The sequence below is a fragment of the Oncorhynchus keta genome, chromosome 10, assembly GCF_023373465.1.
Source record: "Oncorhynchus keta strain PuntledgeMale-10-30-2019 chromosome 10, Oket_V2, whole genome shotgun sequence".
Classification (NCBI taxonomy): Eukaryota; Metazoa; Chordata; class Actinopteri; order Salmoniformes; family Salmonidae; genus Oncorhynchus; species Oncorhynchus keta.
Genome location: NC_068430.1, coordinates 35,910,929 through 35,933,675, shown reverse-complemented (window position 1 = coordinate 35,933,675; position 22,747 = coordinate 35,910,929). Strand labels below are relative to the sequence as shown.

Genomic DNA, 22,747 nt, shown 5'->3' with positions numbered 1-22,747 from the left:
AAGCCAAACTCTTTTTGAAGTACTGTTTGTACATTGAAGTACTTTGTAAAACCGTAGACTGGGAGGGAAAAATGACCTGTAGTCTCTTAAATGGTCTAAACTACCAAGGCAGAGTTAGGAAGGCAGTTAGAAAATACTTTTTAGCTGACCAGTTTGAAGCAGGTGAAGTGATATTTTTTTCTGGAAATCTTCATGACATCCGTGTGGTTTTGTAAGAGCATAGACTCAAAGATCTTTGGCCATCTTTGAACAGTTTTAAAACAGGGCTTAAAACTCATTATTTCACTAAGTCTTAGAATACCCAGCACTCACACACTTTTAGATTGGCTGGAGAGAAAGTGATGAAAAGTGAGAATGCCTCCAGGTCCACCACAAAATTCCATAATTTCTATAAAATTATTTCATATTCTTCTTTTGGACTTCTACACCACTGCATCGGTAAAGCTCATGTGTCTGTCTCATGTGTCTGTCACAAGTTAAGTCACAATTTAACATCCATGAGCTCAGTGTTTGCAGGCTCGTGGAAGATATCTCAGAGGAAGTGCTTAAGGGAGAGCATTGATGGAGGACACCCAGAGTCCCGCTCCATAACTCAGCATTGATCAGGGTGTCATTAGGCACGGGATGCAGGGCTATAACTAGAAGTAGGCCAGACTCCGAGACATGCCCTTACCCCTCTACTATCTCAATGGCTTTACTGTGACATCAGCATCAGGGGTGAGGAGAGGTACTAATCTAATTAGAACAGCTGCTTGGGAACACAGCCTTCACATTGGACAGGATTCACTTCCTGGAATGTCAGGAATCAGGATGTGACTTTAAACGTTTTGTATGTTACCCTTAGAGGAGCCAGATCCCTCCCTCTTTCTGTTTCCAAATAGAAAGGTCTGAGCCGAGCCAGAGCTTTGTTTTGAGTTTTAAGTTAGAGGTATGGCACACATCTCTCATTTTGTGAAGTCCTGGTAGTTATCTCAGCTGTTTTGTGGAACTATAAATGCTTTTGAAATAATTTAACCTAAAAGCATTGGCAACATGTGCTCACAAGTCCTATGACAGCGGGGTTAGCCTAGCCCTAGACCCATTTGGTGCGATGGCATGTGATGTAGTCGGGTCCTCGGCGCTGAACCATGGGGGAGGCCCATCGCTGGGAGTTGTATTTCCAGCTGGATGGTTTCCCCAGTGATGATCTCTCTCCTCGTCCACGTGATGAAGAGAAGAGAGAGGGAGAGAAGAGAAGATAGGGCTGGGGAGCCAGGAGAGGATGCTTTTTTTGTCTGGGACTACATGTCTATGATTTGGGTGGCTGGACAATTTTTAGGCTTTGACAATTTTTAGGGTCCTCTGACACCGCCTGGTATAAAGGTCCTGGATGGCAGGGAGCTTCGGTCTCAGTGATGTACTGGGCCATACACACTACCCTCTGTAGCGCCGTGTAGACTGATTCCAAAGCAAAATGTCGACACCTGCTCGTCAAACATCTCATTCCAAAATCATGGGCATTAATATATTGGTCCCCCAGTTGCTGCTATAACAGCCTCCACTCTTCTGGGAAGGCTTTCCACTAGATGTTGGAACATTGCTGCGTGGATTTGCTTCTATTCAGCCACAAGCATTAGTGAGGTCGGGCGCTGATGTTCGGCGATTAGGCCTGGCTCGCAGTCAACATTCCATTTCATCCCAAAGGTGTTCAATGGGGTTGAGGTTAGGGCTCTGTGCAGGCCAGTCAAGTTCTTCCACATCGATCTCGACAAACAATTTCTTTATGGACCTCGCTTTGTGCACTGGGGTATTGTCATGCTGGAACAAGAAAGGGCCTTCCCCAAACTGTTGCCACAAATTGGAAGCACATAATCGTCTAGAATGTCATTGTACGCTGTAGTGTTGCGATTTCCCTTCACTGGGTCAGCCTGAACCATGAAAAACAGCCCCAGACCATTATTCCTCCTCCACCAAATTGTACAGTTGGCACTATGCATTCAGGCAGGTAGCGTTCTCCTGAAATCGGTTGAAACCCAGATTCGTCCTTCGGACTGCCAGATGGTGAAGCGTTTCCACTGCTCCAGAGTCCAATGGCGGCGAGCTTTACACCACTCCAGCCGACGCTTGGCATTGTGCATGGTGATCTTAGGCATAAGTGCGGCTGATCGGCCATGGAAACTCATTTCATGAAGCTCCTGAAGAACAGTTATTGTGCTGATGTTGCTTCCAGAGGCAGTTTGGAACTCTGTAGTGAGTGCTGCAACCGAAGACACACGATTTTTACACGTTACGTGCTTCAGCACTGGATGGTCCTGTTTTGTGAACTTGTGTGGCCTACCACTTCGCGGCTGAGCCGTTGCTGCTCCGAGACTTTTCCACTTCACAATATCAGTACTTAGAGTTGACCGGAGCAGCTCTAGCAGGGCAGACATTTGATGAACTGATTTATTGGAAAGGTGGCATCCTTTGCAGGTGCCACGTTGAAATTCACTGAGATCTTCAGTAAGGCCATTTTACTGCCAATGTTTGTCTATGGAGATTGCATGGCTGTGTGCTAGATTTTATACACCTGGTGTGGCTGAAATAGACAAATCCACTATTAACCAAGCGATGAAGAGGCCAGTCAAGATGCATACAATGGTATAACTGTATAACTTTTTGAGGATCTGAAGGCCCATGCCTAATCTTTTTAGCCTCCTGAGGGAGAAGAGGCATTGTCATGCCTTCTTCACGAGTGTGTTGGTGTGCGTGGACCATGTTATTTAGTGATGTGGCACAAAGGAATTTGAAGCTCTCGACCCGCTCAATTACAGCCCCGTCGATATGGATCCGTTTCCTGTAGTCCGCGATCAGCTCCTTTGTCTTGCTGATGTTGAGGGAAAGGTTGTTATCCTGGCACCACACTGCCAGGTCACTGTCCTCCTCCCTACAGGCTGTCTCATCGTCGCCTACCACAGTCGTGTCTTTAGAAAACGTAATGATGGTGTTGGAGTCATGCGCGACCACACAGTTGTGGGTGAACAGGGAGTACAGGAGGGGACTAAGCAAGCACCCCTGAGGGCCCCCCATGTTGAGGGTCAAAGTGGCGGATTTGTTGTTGCCTACCCTTACCACCAGGGGGCAGCCTGCCTGGAAGTCCAGGATCCAGATGTGGAGGGAGGTGTTCAGCCCCAGGGTCCTGAGCTTAGTGATGAGCTTGGAGAACACTATGGTGTTGAACGCTGAGCTGAAGTCACTAACTGCGTTCTCACAACTCTACCTACATGTACATATTACCTCAATGACCTCGACTAACCGCTACCCCCTCGCTATTGTTATTTTACTGCTGCTCTTCAATTATTTGTCACTTTTATTTATTTTTTTGTTGGTATTTATTTAAAACTGCGTTGTTGGTTAAGGGCTTGTAAGTGAGCACAAATTGTAATGTATTCAAGGTTCAAAAAGGCTTCTAAAGTTTGTAACAAAAAATCTTTCAACCCCTACAAACATTTCTATTAGCTATAATCAACATAATTATTCACATTATCGGTTGCTGTAGGATTATTTTCCTGCTGTAGCAAACTGGCTCAAATTAAGATCTTACATCTGTATGCATGTTGGGTATAAATCTATGTAATATTTACTATATACTCGATCAGAAAGATAATATCCACAATCAGAGAGTACACACACAGTTATTGATATATGCTGTGGTGTATGTTGAGAGAGAGAGAGAGATAGTTAGAGAGTAAGAGAGGAGGAGGAGTATCTCAGAGGCTGACACAAATCTCTGAGTTCTTAGTTAATCTCCCATTCACGCAGCCAGCTAATCACGATGGGACTCAATGGGCCTGGAATCCCTCCGAGAGCCAGTGAGCAGGGATGGGATTAAGTATTGAGTGGGGAGAGGAGATTGGGAGCGAAAATCAAGTAGAGAGATTGTAAAGGTGAGTGTCATATTAACCGTAATAGTTTGGTAGGTGCTTATATATTTACATTTACATTTAAGTCATTTATGTGTGCCTTATTTCACGTGTGTATTAATACACAAGTGTGAATTGAAAATGTGTCTTTTGTATATCTCAACTACCCCTGAGACAGCCTCGGAAAGTGGAGTCGACACTGGATCAATTCGGTTTAACCCAGTTAACAATAAACGTTCCCACAACTTTAGAGAATGTTCCCTTAAGAGTCTCATTGGTCATTACCTAACATTTTCATAGGAATGTTCTAATAATGTGTAAGGACTGTTTCCAAGAGACCATTCCCTTATTGTCAAACAGAACTTACCCAGAATGTGGTTACCATGTTCTCAGAATATTCAATATCAATGTTGTTGACACATTTTATTGGAATGTTGCAAAAATATTCAAGAGGGTTAGGAGAATATTCCATCAACATCACACCAAACATACACAGAACATAGTTGCCATGTTGTAAAGGGGTGTGTAACTGGTGTCAGGGAAGTCAGACGCAGGAGAGCAGAACTAGGTAGTAGCTGGAGCAGTTTAATCCAAAAACCAATGGCATAAAAATACAACAGAATATGGGTACAAAATCCGATGCCACCAGTAACATGTGCACAAGCACTTACAACAAACAATTCCACACAAAGACATGAGGGGAATAGAGTGTTAAATACACAACAAATAATGAGGGAAATAGAAACCAGGTCTGTAGGAAAATAAGACAAGACAAATGGAAAATGAAAAGTGGATTTACGATGGCTAGAGGACCGGTGACGCCGACCGCCGAACGCCGCCTGAACAAGGAGAGGAAACGGTGGAAGTCGTGACAGTACCCCCCCCTTGACGCGCAGCTCCAGCCTCGGGGAAGACCCGGAGGGCAAGGTGCAGGGCAAGGTGCAGGGCGATCCGGACGGAGACGGTGGAACTCCCGCAGCATTGCAGGGTCCAACACATCCTCCACCAGAACCCAGCATCTCTTCTCCGGACCATACCCCTCCCAGTCCACGAGGTAATGAAGGCCCCTCGCCCAACGTCTCGAATCCAGTATGGATCGAACGGAGTACGCCGGGGCCCCCCTCGATGTCCAGACGGGGCGGAGGAACCTCCCGCATTTCAGACTCCTGGAGCGGGCCAGCCACCACCGGCCTGAGGAGAGACACATGGAACGAGGGGTTAATACGGTAATCTTGGGGAAGCTGTAACCTGTAACTTACCTCGCTCAGTCTCCTCAGGACTTTAAATGACCCCACAAACCGCGGACCCGAATGCAACCCCTTACGCAGGTATTCGGAGACATATGTTTCCATAGCAGCCGTCTCTGCCTGTGATGGGATACATGTGACTTCTGGGAAGTGTAGCGTCTACCAGGAGATTTATCGCACCATCCCCCCATCGATGGAGTGGTACAGTGCCTTGCGAAAGTATCCGGCCCCCTTGAACTTTGCAACCTTTTGCCACATTTCAGGCTTCAAACATAAAGATATAAAACTGTATTTTTTTGTGAAGAATCAACAACAAGTGGGACACAATCATGAAGTGGAACGACATTTATTGGATATTTCAAACTTTTTTAACAAATCAAAAACTGAAAAATTGGGCGTGCAAAATTATTCAGTCCCCTTAATAAGTTAATACTTTGTAGCGCCACCTTTTGCTGCGATTACAGCTGTAAGTCGCTTGGGGTATGTCTCTATCAGTTTTGCACATCAAGAGACTGAAATTTTTTCCCATTCCTCCCTGCAAAACAGCTCGAGCTCAGTGAGGTTGGATGGAGAGCATTTGTGAACAGCAGTTTTCAGTTCTTTCCACAGATTCTCGATTGGATTCAGGTCTGGACTTTGACTTGGCCATTCTAACACCTGGCTATGTTTATTTTTCAACCATTGTAGATTTTGCTTTATGTTTTGGATCATTGTCTTGTTGGAAGACAAATCTCCGTCCCAGTCTCAGGTCTTTTGCAGACTCCATCAGGTTCTTCCAGAATGGTCCTGTATTTGGCTCCATCCATCTTCCCATCAATTTTAACCATCTTCTCTGTCCCTGCTGAAGAAAAGCAGGCCCAAACCATGATGCTGCCACCACCATGTTTGACAGTGGGGATGATGGGTTCAGGGTGATGAGCTGTGTTGCTTTTACGCCAAACATAACGTTTTGCATTGTTGCCAAAAAGTTCAATTTTGGTTTCATCTGACCAGAGCACCTTCTTCCACATGTTTGGTGTGTCTCCCAGGTGGCTTGTGGCAAACTTTAAACAACACTTTTTATGGATATCTTTAAGAAATGGCATTCTTCTTGCCACTCTTCCATAAAGGCCAGATTTGTGCAATATACGACTGATTGTTTGCCTATGGACAGAGTCTCCCACCTCATCTGTAGATCTCTGCAGTTCATCCAGAGTGATCATGGTCCTCTTGGCTGCATCTCTGATCAGTCTTCTCCTTGTATGAGCTGAAAGTTTAGAGGGACAGCCAGGTCTTGGTAGATTTGCAGTGGTCTGATACTCCTTCCATTTCAATATTATCGCTTGCACAGTGCTCCTTGGGATGTTTAAAGCTTGGGAAATCTTTTTGTATACAAATCCGGCTTTAAACTTCTTCACAACAGTATCTCGGACCTGCCTGGTGTGTTCCTTGTTCTTCATGATGCTCTCTGTGCTTTTAACGGACCTCTGAGACTATCACAGTGCAGGTGCATTTATACGGAGACTTGATTACACACAGGTGGATTGTATTCATCATTAGTCATTTAGGTCAACATTGGATCATTCAGAGATCCTCACTGAACTTCTGGAGAGAGTTTGCTGCACTGAAAGTAAAGGGGCTGAATAATTTTGCACGCCCAATTTTTCAGTTTTTGATTTGTTAAAAAAGTTTGAAATATCCAATAAATGTCGTTCCACTTCATGATCGTGTACCTCTTGTTGTTGATTCCTCACAAAATAATACAGTTTTATATCTTTATGTTTGAAGCCTGAAATGTGGCAAAAGGTCGCAAAGTTCAAGGGGGCCGAATACTTTCGCAAGGCACTGTAATTGAGTCACCTTCTTTTTGGAGAAGGCGAGAGCCAAATCGGCATATTCAGGGGGGATGCGCACGATGGAAACCTGGTCTGGACTCTCCACCGTAGTAGCACCAACGGAAATCACTAAACATCTACCCGAGCACTCTCGTGACCACCCCGTGAGAGCCCTCTGTTGCCACGAGACAGTGGGGTCGTGACAGGCTAACCAGGGTAGGCCTAGCACCATGGGAAATGCAGGAGAGTCAATAAGAAAGAGACTGATTCTCTCCTTGTCATCCCTCTGCTTCACCATGCCCAGAGGAGCGGTGGCCTCCCTAATCACCCCTGACCCTAACGGTCGACTGTCTAAGGCGTGAACGGGAAGGGCACAGACACGGGAACAATGGGGATCTCTAAACTATGGGCGAACGATTTGTCTATAAAATTCCCAGCCGTGCCTGAATCGACGAGCGCCTTATGCTGGGAATGCAGGGAAAATTCAGGAAAGGTGACACACACAAACATGTGTCAAACAGAGGGCTCTGGGTGAGAATGGTGACGGCTCACCTGCGGTGACACCAGAGTGTCCTGCCTACTGCCTCGATCCCCAGAGGAACCAACCCGGCACCGACCAGCAGTGTGACCTCAGATGATGCACGAGACGGAACGTCCGCCGGTCTCCCTGCTCACAGCACCTCCCAGTTCCATGGACATCGGAGCGGTGGTGCTGGGGATTGGAACCGACAGACCCCGCTCTGGACGTCATCGGGTAGCCAGCAGGTTATCCAACCGAATAGACAGGTCCACGAGCTTGTCGAAGGTGAGGATGGTGTCCCTGCAGGCCAACTCCCGACGGACGCTCCGTCTCGCGCCGGCGGCCAGGGTCCGAAAGTCCATGGCGAACTCCTGGACGCTACTTGTCCCCTGCCTCAGGTGGTAGAGACGTTCACCCGCCGCTCTACCCTCGGGCGGGTGACCAAAGACTGCCCGGAAACGGCGGGTGAAATCCTCGAGATGGTCCAGCGTCTCCTTCTCCCCACACAGAGTGTTAAATACACAACAAATAATGAGGGAAATGGAAACCAGGTTTGTAGGAAAACAAGACAAGACAAATGGAAAATGAAAAGTGGATCGACAATGCCTAGAAGACCGGTGACGCCGACCGCCGAACGTCGCCCGAACAAGGAGAGGAAACGACTTCGGTGGAAGTCGTGTCACATGTTCTCAGAATATAAGATATTAATGTTCTAAACATGTGTCATGGGAACTTTGCAAAAACATTAATGTGTCCAATGATGTATAAAACATAGAATGTTCTGTCATGGTCCCCTGGAGGTGTTTGTGTAGTTCCCAGCTTGTTCCAGGGAAGTCCCTTAAAATTTTTTAGGGCGTCGCCTGATGGTCTCAAAGAAACGTTCTCCCCACCCCTCAAAAAACTTGTTACTTTACAAACCACCCCTTGTTACTGTTGCAGAGCCCATCAAGGCCCTGATTGGTGAATTACTAATATATTTACAGCTTTTTGTCTGTTGGCAGGAATAGGGACACCAACACACACACACAGTGCTTTTAATGTACAACATTTCAACTTAAATATTTGACACGCATGATTACATTGTGCACATATATTTATACACTAAATACTATTCAAAACGTCCTCACTTGGGATTTGAATTCACAACCTCTTGGTTAACAGCATTCCGATCATCCTGCTCCACCACCATGTTTGTGTCCATTATCAGTTAATGTGACTATTCTCTCATCATTAATTTGATTTACTTGTTTCAACCACTTGAGGGTTTTCTGTCTGGCTGTCTAATGTTGGTGGGGGCATATTACTTAGTTTTAATGTTACACCTTAATCACTATGATAGAGTGAGTGTGATTTTAACAGAGCCGAGATGTAATTTGAAGTGCAAAGTGTAGCAATGCAGGTGAAATCAGTCATTGACACAGACTGGTGTAATGGGAAGATTGCCATGAACCAAGAGGTTGTGAGTTCAAATCCCAGTTGAGGACATGTTGAGTAATAATGACTGAATAAATTAATAATGTAATCATGTGTGTAAATTGAAAGCTTTGTTTGTGTGAGTGTTTCTAACCATACCAACAGGGAAAGTACTTCATTGGCTTGGCAACAGTAACAATGTGTGATGAAGCAAGTTTTTTTGGACCATCAGGCGACGCCCTAACAACATCTTTAGTAACGTCCAAGGAACAAGACGGGAAGTAGACAACAATCTCAAAGGGACCATGACAGAATGTCTTATGTTTTAAACGTTATTGGGCACAGGTAACCTTGTTTTGTGTATGTTGGGTGTGACGTTGATGGAATATTCTCCTAACCATCAGAAAACGGGACACATGAATGTTCTTGCAATGTTGCCATAAAATGTGTCTAGAACATTAATATCTTATATTCTGAGGACATGGTAACCATGTTCTGGGTAAGTTCTGTTTGACATTAAGGGAATGTTCTCCTAACTATAACGCCAAAACATGCTAAATAAGTTCTCAAGAAGTTTTTGCTAACATACATAGAATGTTCCTGTAACTAACAGAAAACTGGACCCTCAAATGACAAAGGTTCTCTTTCCCTAGAATTGTTAGCTGGGAAGTGCCTTGCTCAAGGGCACATTGACACCTTGCCAGCTCAGGCATTAGAACGACCAAACTTTCAGTTACTGGCCCAACACGCTAACTGCTAGACTACCTGCCACCCATCTTGGGAGCAAGAGAGAGAAGAGGGTAGGAGTGTGAGGAAGAAGGGATAGAGTGAATTAGAGCAGGGGAGAGCAGTGAGTTCTTGGGGAATGGGCGATGAAAAAGAGTTCCGCCTGGGCATCAGAACAGATGTGTCTGACTTTGAGGCTCTCTCTGATAGTGTCTCAGCAACCTCACTTGCCATTCAATTAATTGGTCTGTGGCTGACTGAAACTACTTGAAACAAAGAGAAATCAACGGCACGTAGATATAAAGTAGAGCTGAAGGGTCCCGTGTGTTGATTGATTCAGTTGTTTAAGCACTTAATTTAGCAGTCCAGTCAATGTTATGCTGCTGAAAGAACGCCAAGTAGTATGCTGAATGGAAGCTGATAGTTATAGCTGGTGCCAGTGCATCCCCCTCACACTGAAGTATTTGTGGAATGAAATGAAAATAGCAATGTGGATAAATGTGAAGCACACCCTTGTCTGATTGCTGTGTGTGTAGAACCAGAATAGATAGATGACAGTTCAGCCCATCCATAATGTTTACTAAGACTAGTGTTTCACAACTTTACCAGGCAGGTTTATTTCAGGTGTCCACTGCATCCATCCGTCCGTCCATCCGTCTGTCTGTCCGTCCATCCATCCATCCATCCATCTGTCCATCCATATTCACACGTGCTGGTGCCAACATGCCTCTGTTTGTGACATGAGGCTATTTTTAGCAGCATAGTGAGTTTGTGTGTGTGTGACACACATGGGAGGTTAAATCCCGATTTCCCACCTGAGTGAGAGTGGCTCTAGTATAATCCAGTCATCCTAGGGAAAGACAGGGACAGGCTGTCAGAAGCACCCAGACTCTCTTCTCCACTGTTTGCTCTTAAACACAGGGAGACACACGTCTATTTTTAGCTCATCAGAGAAATGATGTGGAAAAGTGTAATCTCTTAATCTGTTGGAAATCTCTCCACACTGAACGTTCAGTCCACTAGAGAGAGATGAGATGTTTTCTAGTCAGACAGTTGTCACTCAGAGCCCTGGGGATTTCAATTTGACAGCCAGCAAGACAGAAAAAACGAAATACCTCAGTGGCACATCATGAGATTTTCTCATGGTAGCCGAATTGCGTTTCTATTTGACTGTAATGCTTAAACCCTCCTCTTGCTGAGGTAAGGTCTACCACAGATAATTTTCCCAGTATCTATTCTAGTGGTTAATCAAAATACAATACAGATTGGTGGGTATATGTATATGGAATCAAACCTCTGTAGCCACAGGGGTTTGGGAAAGTCAACGGGCTTTGCTGATTGCATATGGAGCAGAGGCACTTTTTCTCTGCCTGAGGAGAGTACCAAAACTGCAAAAAAAAAATCCCTTATTATTTAATGATAGTCCAAAGCCTCTTCAACAGATTAAGCTCAAATGAAATTACAGTGGACTAATGAAGCACAGAGCCTTGACAGTGTTGGAGGAGGGGTGCCCGATAATTCCTCGAGCAGACTACTCACACACACACCCACCTACAGACACTCACACCCACAAGCACACCCACGGGCAATATAAGTAATCAGTGTTGGTAGATGTGGTGTGCGGGTCAGGCTCCTGCTTTTGAGTGGTTCTGGGTTCGCGGTAAACACTTCTCTTCTGGTCCTCATACATCTTCCTCCGGGATGACGTCTCTTAGCCATGTTGCCTACGTCAGAGTAGCCTAGCCCCAGCAGCACAGACTGAGGGTGAGAATTTGAGGAGGGTTTTTTGAGATCAGGGCTCTTCAAGGCTTGGATAAACAAGCAAGCCTCTGACAGATTAGACAGGGAAGGAGGACATTGATTTTCTCCCACACAAAGCCTAGCAATGTGACATTTGCTCTTGCGTAATTATGCCCCTATTTCCATCCACCCCCCACCCCCACCCTTAACGAACAAGCTCCTTTCCTCTGGGGACATGGCCTTCTGTCTACACAAAGCAGAGACCCAACAACAACACCCATGAAACCCTGCAAGAACAGAACACATCAGCGGTTTATAAAATCACTGCATCCACAACATCCACTGTCTTAGGGAGCAATATAGGGATCATTGCCAATAGTCATTCTGTCAGCCTTTCCATGTGCATCTTAATGCTGCATGCAGAGCAGTAGCAAATAAACCCCATCTATTAATAGTTGTTTATAGAGAGACCTTTAAAAATAACAGCATGTTGAAAATAATTAAACTCTCTCAATGTAATTACCTGACGCCACATGTGCACCTCCCTAGAGGTGGTGAGTAAGCCTGCATGACGTTCTCCCAACAAACTACTTCCTGTCAAACTACACACACACACACACACACACACACACACACACACACACACACACACACACACACACACACACACACACACACACACACACACACACACACACACACACACACACACACACACACACACACACTTTTAGGTAGCTAATCTGGGAAAGTGAGGTGTTTGAGATTTAAGTGAGGATGAATGGGCAGGCAGGCAGGCGCTTTGTTAATTGTGTATGAAGGGTATGTGATGATGGTGGCATCATGCCGTACAAATCGTTGGTGATTGGTGCCGATTAAGATGAGGGAGGACTGTTTTTTGGTTTAATGAGCATGGTCTTATTTCTATTACAGCATATTGGATGACTGTCATTCATATTCCATTCACCCAGCTCAAACATTAATACGTTTGGGCTACTACATGATACTCTAATTTCCTTATATCCATCATGGGGTTGCGACAAAGTAGCCTACGAATGAAAGTTTACAACGTAGGTGCACAGGTCAAGATCTTTTTGTTGACAGACCGTAGCACATTCAATATCGCCTTGCACACTCTTTCTTGCCTGTATCTAGCTGATCTAGATTGTAATAATTAGTCCAACAGTTGCAAACTATATTTTCTGTTGTACAAATGCAGGTATGTTTATCTCCATTTCGTTCCGTTTGCTTCCGTTTAAGAACACTTTTTCAACAGAATTCGCTGAATGAATACACCCTGATCAAACGCAAACACAGAACTAGCAGCCACATACAAACAACATGATCACACTCTCTCCTCCTCTCACATTTTCCCTTTTCTTGTGGACTTCAGTGAACAATACAACAGCTGTCTGTGACCAGGTGACAAAACCTTTCCAAACCAGACCTTCATATCATATATTAATTTGTATTTATTTCACCTTTATTTACCCAGGTAGGCCAGTTGAGAACAAGTTCTCATTTACAACTGTGACCTGGCCAAGATAAAGCAAAGCAGTGCGACAAAAACAACAACACAGATTTACACATGGAGAAAAACAAACATACAGTCAATAATACAGTTGAAAAATAAGTCTATATACAATGTGAGCAAATGAGGTGAGATAAGGGAGGTAAATGCAAAAAAGGCCATGGTGGCGAGGTAAATACAATATAGCAAGTAAAACACTGGAATGGTAGATTTGCAGTGGAAGAATGTGCAAAGTAGAAATAAAAATAATGGGGTGCAAAGGAGTAAAATAAATAAATACAGTAGGGGAAGAGGTAGTTGTTTGGGCTAAATTATAGATGGGCTATGTACAGGTGCAGTAATCTGTGAGCTGCTCTGACAGCTGGTGCTTAAAGCTAGTGAGGGAGATAGGTGTTTCCAGTTTTAGAGGTTTTGTAGTTCGTTCCAGTCATTGGCAGCAGAGAACTGGAAGGAGAGGCGGCCAAAGGAAGAATTGGCTTTGGGGGTGACCAGAGAGATATACCTGCTGGAGCGCGTGCTACAGGTGGGTGCTGCTATGGTGACCAGCGAGCTGAGATAAGGGGAACTTTACGTAGCAGGGTCTTGTAGATGACCTGGAGCCAGTGGGTTTGGCGACGAGTTTGAAGCGAGAGCCAGCCAACGAGAGCATACAGGTCACAGTGGTGGGTAGTATGTATGGCTTTGGTGTCAAATCGGATGGCACTGTGATAGACTGCATCCAATTTAGTGAGTAGGGTATTGGAGGCTATTTTGTAAATGACATCGCCGAAGTCGAGGATCGGTAGGATGGTCAGTTTTACGATGGTAAGTTTGGCAGCATGAGTGAAGGATGCTTTGTTATCATAACCACTAACCGCTACACACAGCCTACGTCGTTGTCACCATATTAGCTAATGTAATAGTCATAATAGCTACTAGAATTAATGCATTACTAAACCCACTGCAATCATGCAGTACAGTGGACAGCAAGCAGTTTAGCAGTTACGCTGGCTGGCCCCAGTGGCAATACATGAATAAAACTAAAAGCTTACCATGACTTGGAAGAGTTCCAGTGTTGAATAGCTATAGCCAGCTAGCTAACATAGCATCACTCTCTGTTTGAGCCGGGTGTTTGATTAGGCTAAACTCGCTAGTTGCATTCGCTAGCTAAGTAAGTGAAAGTTTAAACAAATTCCCAAAAATATAGCTCTCTCTATTTAGCTTCTCCTTCATTTTTAAAGAAATTAATTTGTTCAAAACTGTTCAACTATTCAACTTTCTCTGTCTTTCAGTCAACTACTCTGTCTTTCAGTCAACTATAACACATTTTATGCACTGCAGCACTAGCTAGCTCTAGTTTATGCTTTAAGTACTAGATTTATTCTCTGATCCTTTGATTGGGTGGACAACATGTCAGTTCATGCTGTAAGAGCTCTGATAGGTTGGAGGACGTCCTCCGGAAGTTGTCATAATTACTGTGTAAGTCGATGGAAGGGGGTGAGAACCATGAGCATCCTAGGTTTTAAACTATGATTCTTTTCATGAAATTCACTGAGGAGGATGGTCCTCCCCTTTTTCTTCTGAGGAGCCTCCGCTGGTACAAATGTGTTATCTTAATTTAACCAGTTTCTCTCAGCGTGAAAATGATCATGTAGCAAAAGATAATGTGAATTATTATGTGCATGATAATTAATGGTTATTTTTGTAGGAGTTGATAAAAAAAAAGTTAGGATAAATCAAGTCTGACATTTTAAACAGGAAATGACAAACTTTATAAGCCCCTTTAAACCTCAAATTCACTACAATTTGCATTTCCTACGGCGCAGGAAACTTCTCTGTGACAAAAGAGTGATCAAATTGAGATAGAACATCTGTATGTTATTCAGGATGTGATCTCATCGCTACTGTGATTTGACCTAGATAGACCTCTTCTCACCAACACACAACCTCATTTTCTCTTATGTTTCATACTGTAATATACTGTAAGTATACTGTAGTTGTAGTATTCTGGTTTTGTTCTATGTGTGATATCCTGGTGAGATGTCTCCAAGTCCTTAACATGGAGATCTGTGTGTCCTTGCTGCTTACACCGCACAGTGACTGTCCTACATTTGTCATTGTAAATGTTATCTTCTTCATCGTCACACATTCTCTTTCATCTTCAGTGACTCACTCTCTCAGGGGCTTAGTGGAACAATACATTAAGTCTTCAAACATACTGTATTCATACCGTATTCCCTGTGTCTGTGACTAGAGATCTGCCAGGCATTCTGGCTGAATGAAAACACATTGGGTTTGTGTTTTCACACCCAGCCAGCTGAAGGAAGTCACATGTTGCTTTAGTTAATTGATCCAATGGTTATTGAAGATGTGATTCTGCCCAATCAGCTTTGACGTGGAGAAGCTGCACCCTGTGAGTTCATCCCAGAGATCCCCCTGTGGTTCAGCCAGCCAATCACACATCCTTTCCACTTCAGATCCTCCTCTGAGCGTGCTCTCCAACCTGTCTGTGATTTGTGAGCTCTTTGAGTGACAGAGAGACTCCTCACTGGCGATGGGCTCCTAGTGTGTGTGGCACCGCCTACCGCCCTTCCCAGGCACACATGTGCGTGAGCGCGGGACACCGGTAGCTGCGGAATTCAAGGTGGCGTCTTTTCAATTAGGGCACAATGAATTACCTTTTCAGCCCCTCGAGTGGCCTGGCAAGCTGCAGCAAAGGGGGCCCCGGCAGTATAATGATGCTTGGCACAATAGCATCACTGTTCTCCGGCCCGTTCCCAGGAAACCACACAACATGCGCCATTGTGTGCCGTGTTTTGCTGGCTGACCACGTTGCCCGGCTTTAGCCAGAGAGACAGAGGAGCCTGGCTGTGCAATAAGGCTCACATCACAACGTGGTTGGTGGAGGCCAGTAACACAGTGACACAGGCCATGAGGAGCTGCTGCTCGATGGAGACTCAGATTTATTCACCTCCCTCAGTCTTTGATGTGCTAAAATCATTTTACGAAAAGCTACATTTAAAAGGCGGGCAGGGGAGGGGAGGTGGTGGTTGTAGGGGTGGTGGGAAGCAGGAACAGGGGGCTGCTGAGGGGACCAGGCCCAGTGAAGGGGGCTGGAGCACTGAGAGAGAGCACTGTCACTACGCTAAGCTCTTCCTAATTAAATAAAAAAATGGCGAGCTAGAACAAAAAAATTGGGAACAAAGACGCCCAAAACTGGTTCTAAGCTAGTCGTAGCTGGTTCTACTGCCTTTCATCTCCTTCTTCTGTGGGTCCCGCTATGTGTGTGCCACCTTCTCTAACCCCCCTTCGCCCCCAACTCTCTATACCCCCCTACTCCATCCGCACTTTACCCCTGTTTACGCTGCATAGCTAATGGAGAAATTAGTGGTGGTGGCTTTCAGCGACAGCCAGAGAGGGAACCGAGGTAGACAGGAACCAGGAGATGTATGTCACAGGAGTCTTTCAGGGGCCTTTCAGGGTCCCGCACACCAGCAGCTCTGCTTAGACACCACTGCAGGGGACCTAGGACACAGGGGCCCCGAATAGAGGGGCCCGAACCATCCCTCACAAAGCCTAGAGTGTCACAGCTAACTGGGACCTTTTCTCTTCCGAGGAAAGAGAGAGGAAAATACCTGTCAGCTGACAACTCAATAATGCCAGAGATTCTCCCCGGAATCAAAGGTTGTTTATCAACTTAGCTTTCCGACTTCAGTGGTGGTGGCTGGTGTTTTTATCTTATGTGCGACAAACTGAAAATAGAAAGTGTTTGTGTTGTGTTGTCTGCTCCTCTAGCGTTCTTAGAAAGCACTTTATAACTCAGGCACGTTTAACAGGGGCCTACCAGGAAGACACAGACAGACTCATTATATCTGCCAAGAGCAGGCCTCTTTCAACATGCCTCTTATAGTCGCCAGCAACTCATTTGTACTCAAGTTGTACAATTTGTATCCCAATTCTGGATCTAGATGGCTGTGTAAGATGTGTAAGATATGTGAGCTTATCTGCATTTAATTAACTGTCTGTAATATTCCAGTGATTGTGAACATAATTAAATCATCAGCTGTAGTCTAACTGCCGCTTGTCTATTATTTCCTAGACTCCTGAAGGAAAAGAGGAAAAGAAAAGAGGACATCAGACACACACACACACACACACACACACACACACACACACACACACACACACACACACACACACACACACACACACACACACACACACACACACACACACACACACACACACACACACACACACACACACACACACACATCCATCAGCACAAAGATCCATCCATCAGCACAAAGATCCATCCATCAGCACAAAGATGAGTGACGATAAAGCAGCTGAAAGCGTTGAACCTGCTCCACCATCTCCAGCACCAGAGGCAGCACCAGCTCCAGCACCAGCAGCAGCACCATCTCCAGCACCAGAGGCAGCACCAGCTCCAGCACCAGCAGCAGCACCAGCTCCAGCACCAGCGGCAGCACCGGCGCCAGCAGAGATGAACTCTATTCCCAATGGGAAAGGCCATGAGCCTGGGGAGGAAACCACAGCGGCAGCCAAAATACCACCAGGAGACACCACAGAGCAGTAAGTATACGCTCAGGTACATGATAGCAGACTACAAACATACGAAAGTATACACAGGCTTTTCATTTGAAAATGTAGAGTATACACAGATAGAAGATAACCTCATCCCCAGGCTCATTCGCTACCGCATATAGTGTTCGACTCGACAGAGAGAGACTCGGCTGGTGGACAAGATTAGATACAAGATAGCAGACAAGAGGAACCTTTTCATCTAAAAAAAGTAGACCCTCTGGTATTTAGGCAACATAGTACATTGGCTGAGCATTAAACTATTAGTGCTGAGTGTGATGTGCTCCCTCACTGAGCTTTGTTTTGTCAGAGTGTTGAGGTGAGCTCTGCGATTGGCTGCCTTGTCCTGCGGGCAGGCTGCACGTGTGACCTACTGTACTACCCTCTGAGAGTGTCACATGTCTCCCTTCACACACCCCACAACAACAACACGGCTCTTTGTTAACTACTCCGGATATGTGTGTGGAGATGTGTGTCATGCGTACCTAGTACTGCCTAGCACCAGAGACTGCATTCCTTTGCTCTACTAATCATGAGGTCACCTCCATCAGCATGCAACAGACCTGCCCCTCAGTCACAGGAAATGACATGAACTGTTTAACATACAACGTACAGGGTCTCCCCATATCCTCTTTAGTGCTTGAATGCATTAGTTTACACAGACTGTGTCACTGTCTCCATCATGGCTGCATTACTGAAGGTGTGTTTATGTTGTTTTTCCTCTTTGTGCTTTCATTGGATGATGGATCGTCTTTCTCTACGCTACTTTTTCAGGGAAATTGTTCCTAATAGTGTCCAAAATGTCAGGTATGTAACATTGACAAGGAAGGGATATGTTTCGGTGTACTGTTTGTCTCACCTATGAGTTGTGATAAGGACAGAACAGTACCATGCAGCCCCAGCCTCCTATAGCAGTAGAATGTTATCCTCTATGATTCCACAGTTCTCTCAGAGAGTGTGTCCTTGAGTTGTGGTTGCGTAACATTTTGTTGTTGTTTAATGTGCTTATGAATGTGCTTTATTCTCACAGAAGTGAGGATCCAGAGGCTAACCTTGCAGAGAGTCAGGAGTTCCTGTCTAGCATGGAGGACAAGAAGACCACAGGCTTCACAGACGTAAGCCAAACCAATAGGGTGCGATGGCCCCAGTGGATGTTTCAGATGAATATGTAACGCGTGTTCATTCTCTCCTTCTGTGACGCAAGTTTGATTGTTTTAAGCACTGTGCTAACAAGCGTGTTCTCCTCTTTGTCTTTATCCATGGAATCAGTTTGAGGGGAAGACCTCTTTCGGAATGTCAGTATTCAACTTGGGCAACGCCATCATGGGAAGTGGAATTCTGGGATTGTCGTACGCCATGGCCAACACAGGGGTCGTCCTATTCCTGTGAGCCAACATGGATGGATGGATGGATAAGCGGATGAATGAGTTCATGATTGTAATGAACATACAGTAGCTTACATACAGTTCTACAGAGATGTGGATTCAAGTCACGTGACTTGAGACTTGACTTGGCAAAAAGAAAAAACACTTGACACTCGCCTTCGACTTGAGCAGCTTTGACTCTGGACTTAACTTGGACTTGAGCTGTAACACTCAAGAGACTCGAGAGACTTGGATTTCAAAGGAGCAGCACCACCTTCCTCTCCTTTTAAATTCTGCATTACACCATGAGCATACATTCGTGGCAATTCTGTTGCTCAAAGCGGAGAGTCTCATTGGGTTATATGGTAAATAACTGTTAAATTCAGTTCTGCCTTGTGCCTCAAGATGTGGAAAGGCATGGGGGGAAAATAGAGTATTGTTCTATATTTTGACCGCTTCTCGCTCAAAAATATGTGCTCTGAGCAAGAGTTTCCATAAATGTTTATTCTTAGCCAACCACAGACCATGTTGTGGGCTGGGTATAAACAATACCACTTTATTCTAATTGGAGATTTCACAATGTCAGTCAAACTGTAGCTGTACTATCACCACTATCGGTATATCATAATTTGGATGGCTTTTCTATTATTAATGATGATTCAAAAAACATTTATTTCATGATCTGTGAAATGTATTATGTAGGCCTATATACTGTATTAGTAGGCGTAATGTAAGGAAAACAAAATTAAGGACGTGTGACTTGACCTGCGCTTTGGAACGTGGGACTTGAGAGTTGCCACTTATTACTTGGGAATTGACTCGAGACTCGAAGGTGAAGACTTGAGACTTGCTTAGGACTTGCTCAATTGTGACCTGGTTCCCATCTCTGCAGTTCTATATGGTGAATGCTAAGATCAATGAGTAGGTGCATGTACACAGATGTAAACCCAGAGCATAACCCAGTCAGGCATGCTCACAGTAGCCACAGATGGTCCTATGATTCAATTGCACTCCGTTTAGTCCCTCTAAACTGAGCTCTTCCATGGACAGAAATAGCACTGTAATTATTTAAAGGCAATTAACCAGGTGGTAGACTGTATGTGACAGGACTAATTGAACAGTCACTAGATTAAAGCTAAAGAGTAAATACATCATTACTGTGTAATAGGTATCATAACTACAGCTGTGACACACTGGCAGGTGCGTAACACCTTGTGTTTCATGTGATACATGTGCATTGAGATGAATAGGGGCTTCAAAACATGTGTGGACTAATGAAAGGTAATGTAATGGGGCCGGGGTGGAGAGCTTTCATTACTATGCCAATAGCAGTGTTGTGCTGCTGTGTTAAACCGATGCAATTACAGTCAATGTGCTTGCATCTGCGTGTCCTATCTTTTGCTGTGATTGAGTATGTGAATACTGAATATACATGAGTGCATTCTCAGGAGTCTTCCATGCCAGCTCGGAAGAATAATCTGGGCTGTGGTGGCGTCTGCTGTCAGGACGAGTCACAGAGGGTTTAGCTTCACAGGTGTCAGATTGGTTATGTAGCGGTTATGTAATGTGTTTGTGGGTTTAGCTTCACAGGTGTCAGATTGGTTATGTAGGGGTTATGTAATGTGTTTGTGGGTTTAGCACCGAACCTGGCCCATTATATTCTGTGCTGATTATGAGTGTTGCTGCGTGTCTCTGCGTGACCCTACTGTCCAGCTCAGGTTTCCAGTTGATAATCTCACCCATAAATCAATGACATACCATAACATCCACACTCCCTTGTCTTCCTCTATTTACCATCAAACCTCCTCACCCCAGTAGTGAGGGTACAAGGTGGCAGCAGTCATGGGATCTAGGTTGCTAAGTCTTGTTCCTCGAAAAGCTGTATGTGCTGTAAACTCTCATAATGCTGCTTTTATTAGAAAACTCTCCTAGCCCAGGGGATTTGTTTACCAAGCGACCTTGAATAGGATTACAATACAATAGCGCTCTACCTAGAGGTAAAGCAATGTTTGGGATGTGTGAAGTAATGCCAAATCTATTGACTGTTTACTAGCAGGGTCTAAAGTTGATGGAATTGTAGGCAGGGTGACTAACAACATCTTCCAAACTAGAAGTATACATGCTCGCTCTTGTTAGGAAGAGAAGAGAGTTTTGCAGATTCCGACCGCAAAACCTGACTCAATAGGGGAGGGTTCGAGTGGGCATTTACCATCTGGGGAGGTTCCGGTGCGGGATGAAGTACCCACTCCGCTCGCAGATCCGACGTCTTCCTCCATGGTGGCTCTGGTGCGGGAATCGTTGCAGGAGGAACCGGATCGTGGATCGTCGCCGGAGGAACCGGACCATAGATCATCGCAGGAGGCTCTGGACTGAGAACCCCTGCTGTTGGCTCCGGACTGAGAACACCTGCTGTTGGCTCCGGACTGAGAACCCCTGCTGTTGGCTCCAGACCGCAGACCGTCGCTGGTGGTTCCAGACTGCAGACCGTCTCAGGAGGTTCCGGACCGCGGACCGTCGTTGGAGGTTTCAAACCGTGGACTGTCGCCGGAAGCTCTGGACTGGGAACTGTCGCCGGAAGCTCTGGACTGTGGAGGCGCACTGGAGGCCTGATGCGTGGTGCCGGCACTGGTGGTACCGGGCTGGTGACACGCACCTCAGGGCGAGTGCGGGAGGAGGCAGAGGACGTACTGAACTGTGGAGACACACTGGAGGCCCGATGCGTGGGACTGGTACAGGTGGCACCGGGCTGATTACATGCATCTCAGGGCGAGTGCGGGAAGGAGGCAGAGGACGTACTGAACTGTGGAGATGCACTGGAGGCCTGATGCGTGGGACCGGTACAGGTGGCACCAGACCGATGACACGCTTCTCTAAGCAGGTGCGGGAAGGAGGCAGAGGACGTACTGGACTGTGGAGACGCACTGGAGGCCTGATGCGTGGGACCGGTACAGGTGGCACCGGGCTGATGACACGCACCTCATGGCGAGTGCGGGTAAGAGGAACAGGACAGACCTGACTGGGGACACGCGCTTGAGGGAGAGTGCGAGCGTGAGTAGAGTCCCACATATTTTTAATAAACCGAAACTCAGCAAAACAAAACAAACAAGCACAAACGAAACGTGAAGCTACTGGAGTGCACTCAGGCAACTAAATGTAGACAAGATCCCACAACTAACAATGGGGAAAATGGCTACCTGAATATGATCCCCAATCAGAGACAACGATAAACAGCTGTCTCTGATTGGGAACCATATCAGGCCAACATAGACATACAAAAAACCTAGATGACCCACCCTAGTCACTATCACGCCCCAACCAACATAGAGAATAAACAGCTTACTATGGTCAGGGCGTGACAGTCTTACTGGCAGCATAACCGCATTTCTCACCGAATGTGACTAAATAAGCGTTGATACTATTGTAGACAACCATCACAGACACAAATATTATTCATAGACTGTATCCAAGCTTTATGCCTTGAGTCATGTCTAGAGGATTTTTTTTACACAGTGAGAAAAAAACATTTATTTTGAGCAAGGTGGTTTGTCTGGTCTGGACCAGCTGAACTCTGGGTTATTAAACTGCACTGTCTAACTACACCCTCTATCTATCTATCTATCTATCTATCTATCTATCTATCTATCTATCTGTCTGTCTGTCTGTCTGTCTGTCTGTCTGTCTGTCTGTCTGTCTGTCTGTCTGTCTGTCTGTCTCTCTCTCTCTCTCTCTCTCTCTCTCTCTCTCTCTCTCTCTCTCTCTCTCTCTCTCTCTCTCTCTCTCTCTCTCTCTCTCTCTCTCTCTCTCTCTCTCTCTCTCTCTCTCTCTCTCTCTCTCTCTCTCTCTCTCTCTCTCTCTCTCTCTCTCTGCCTCTCTCTCTCTCTCTCTCTCTCTCTCTCTCTCTCTCTGCCTCTCTCTCTCTCTCTCTCT

The 22,747-nt window shown here is 45.5% G+C and overlaps 1 protein-coding gene across 2 annotated transcripts in view; it reads left to right on the top strand.

Annotated features, from left to right (window-relative positions):
- The window catches only part of LOC118388606 (sodium-coupled neutral amino acid transporter 3-like), a 75,402-nt gene that overhangs the window by 5,739 nt on the left and 46,916 nt on the right, over positions 1–22,747 (top strand). The window contains exons 2-5 of one of the 2 annotated variants that reach the window (XM_035777829.2): positions 16,951–17,447; positions 18,231–18,263; positions 18,487–18,571; positions 18,726–18,841. In XM_035777829.2, coding sequence (XP_035633722.1) covers positions 17,182–17,447; positions 18,231–18,263; positions 18,487–18,571; positions 18,726–18,841 — 500 coding nt within the window. In that variant the 5' untranslated portion in view covers positions 16,951–17,181. The remainder of the gene's footprint in view (positions 1–16,950; positions 17,448–18,230; positions 18,264–18,486; positions 18,572–18,725; positions 18,842–22,747) is intronic. The other variant, XM_035777830.2, reaches the window with a different exon arrangement.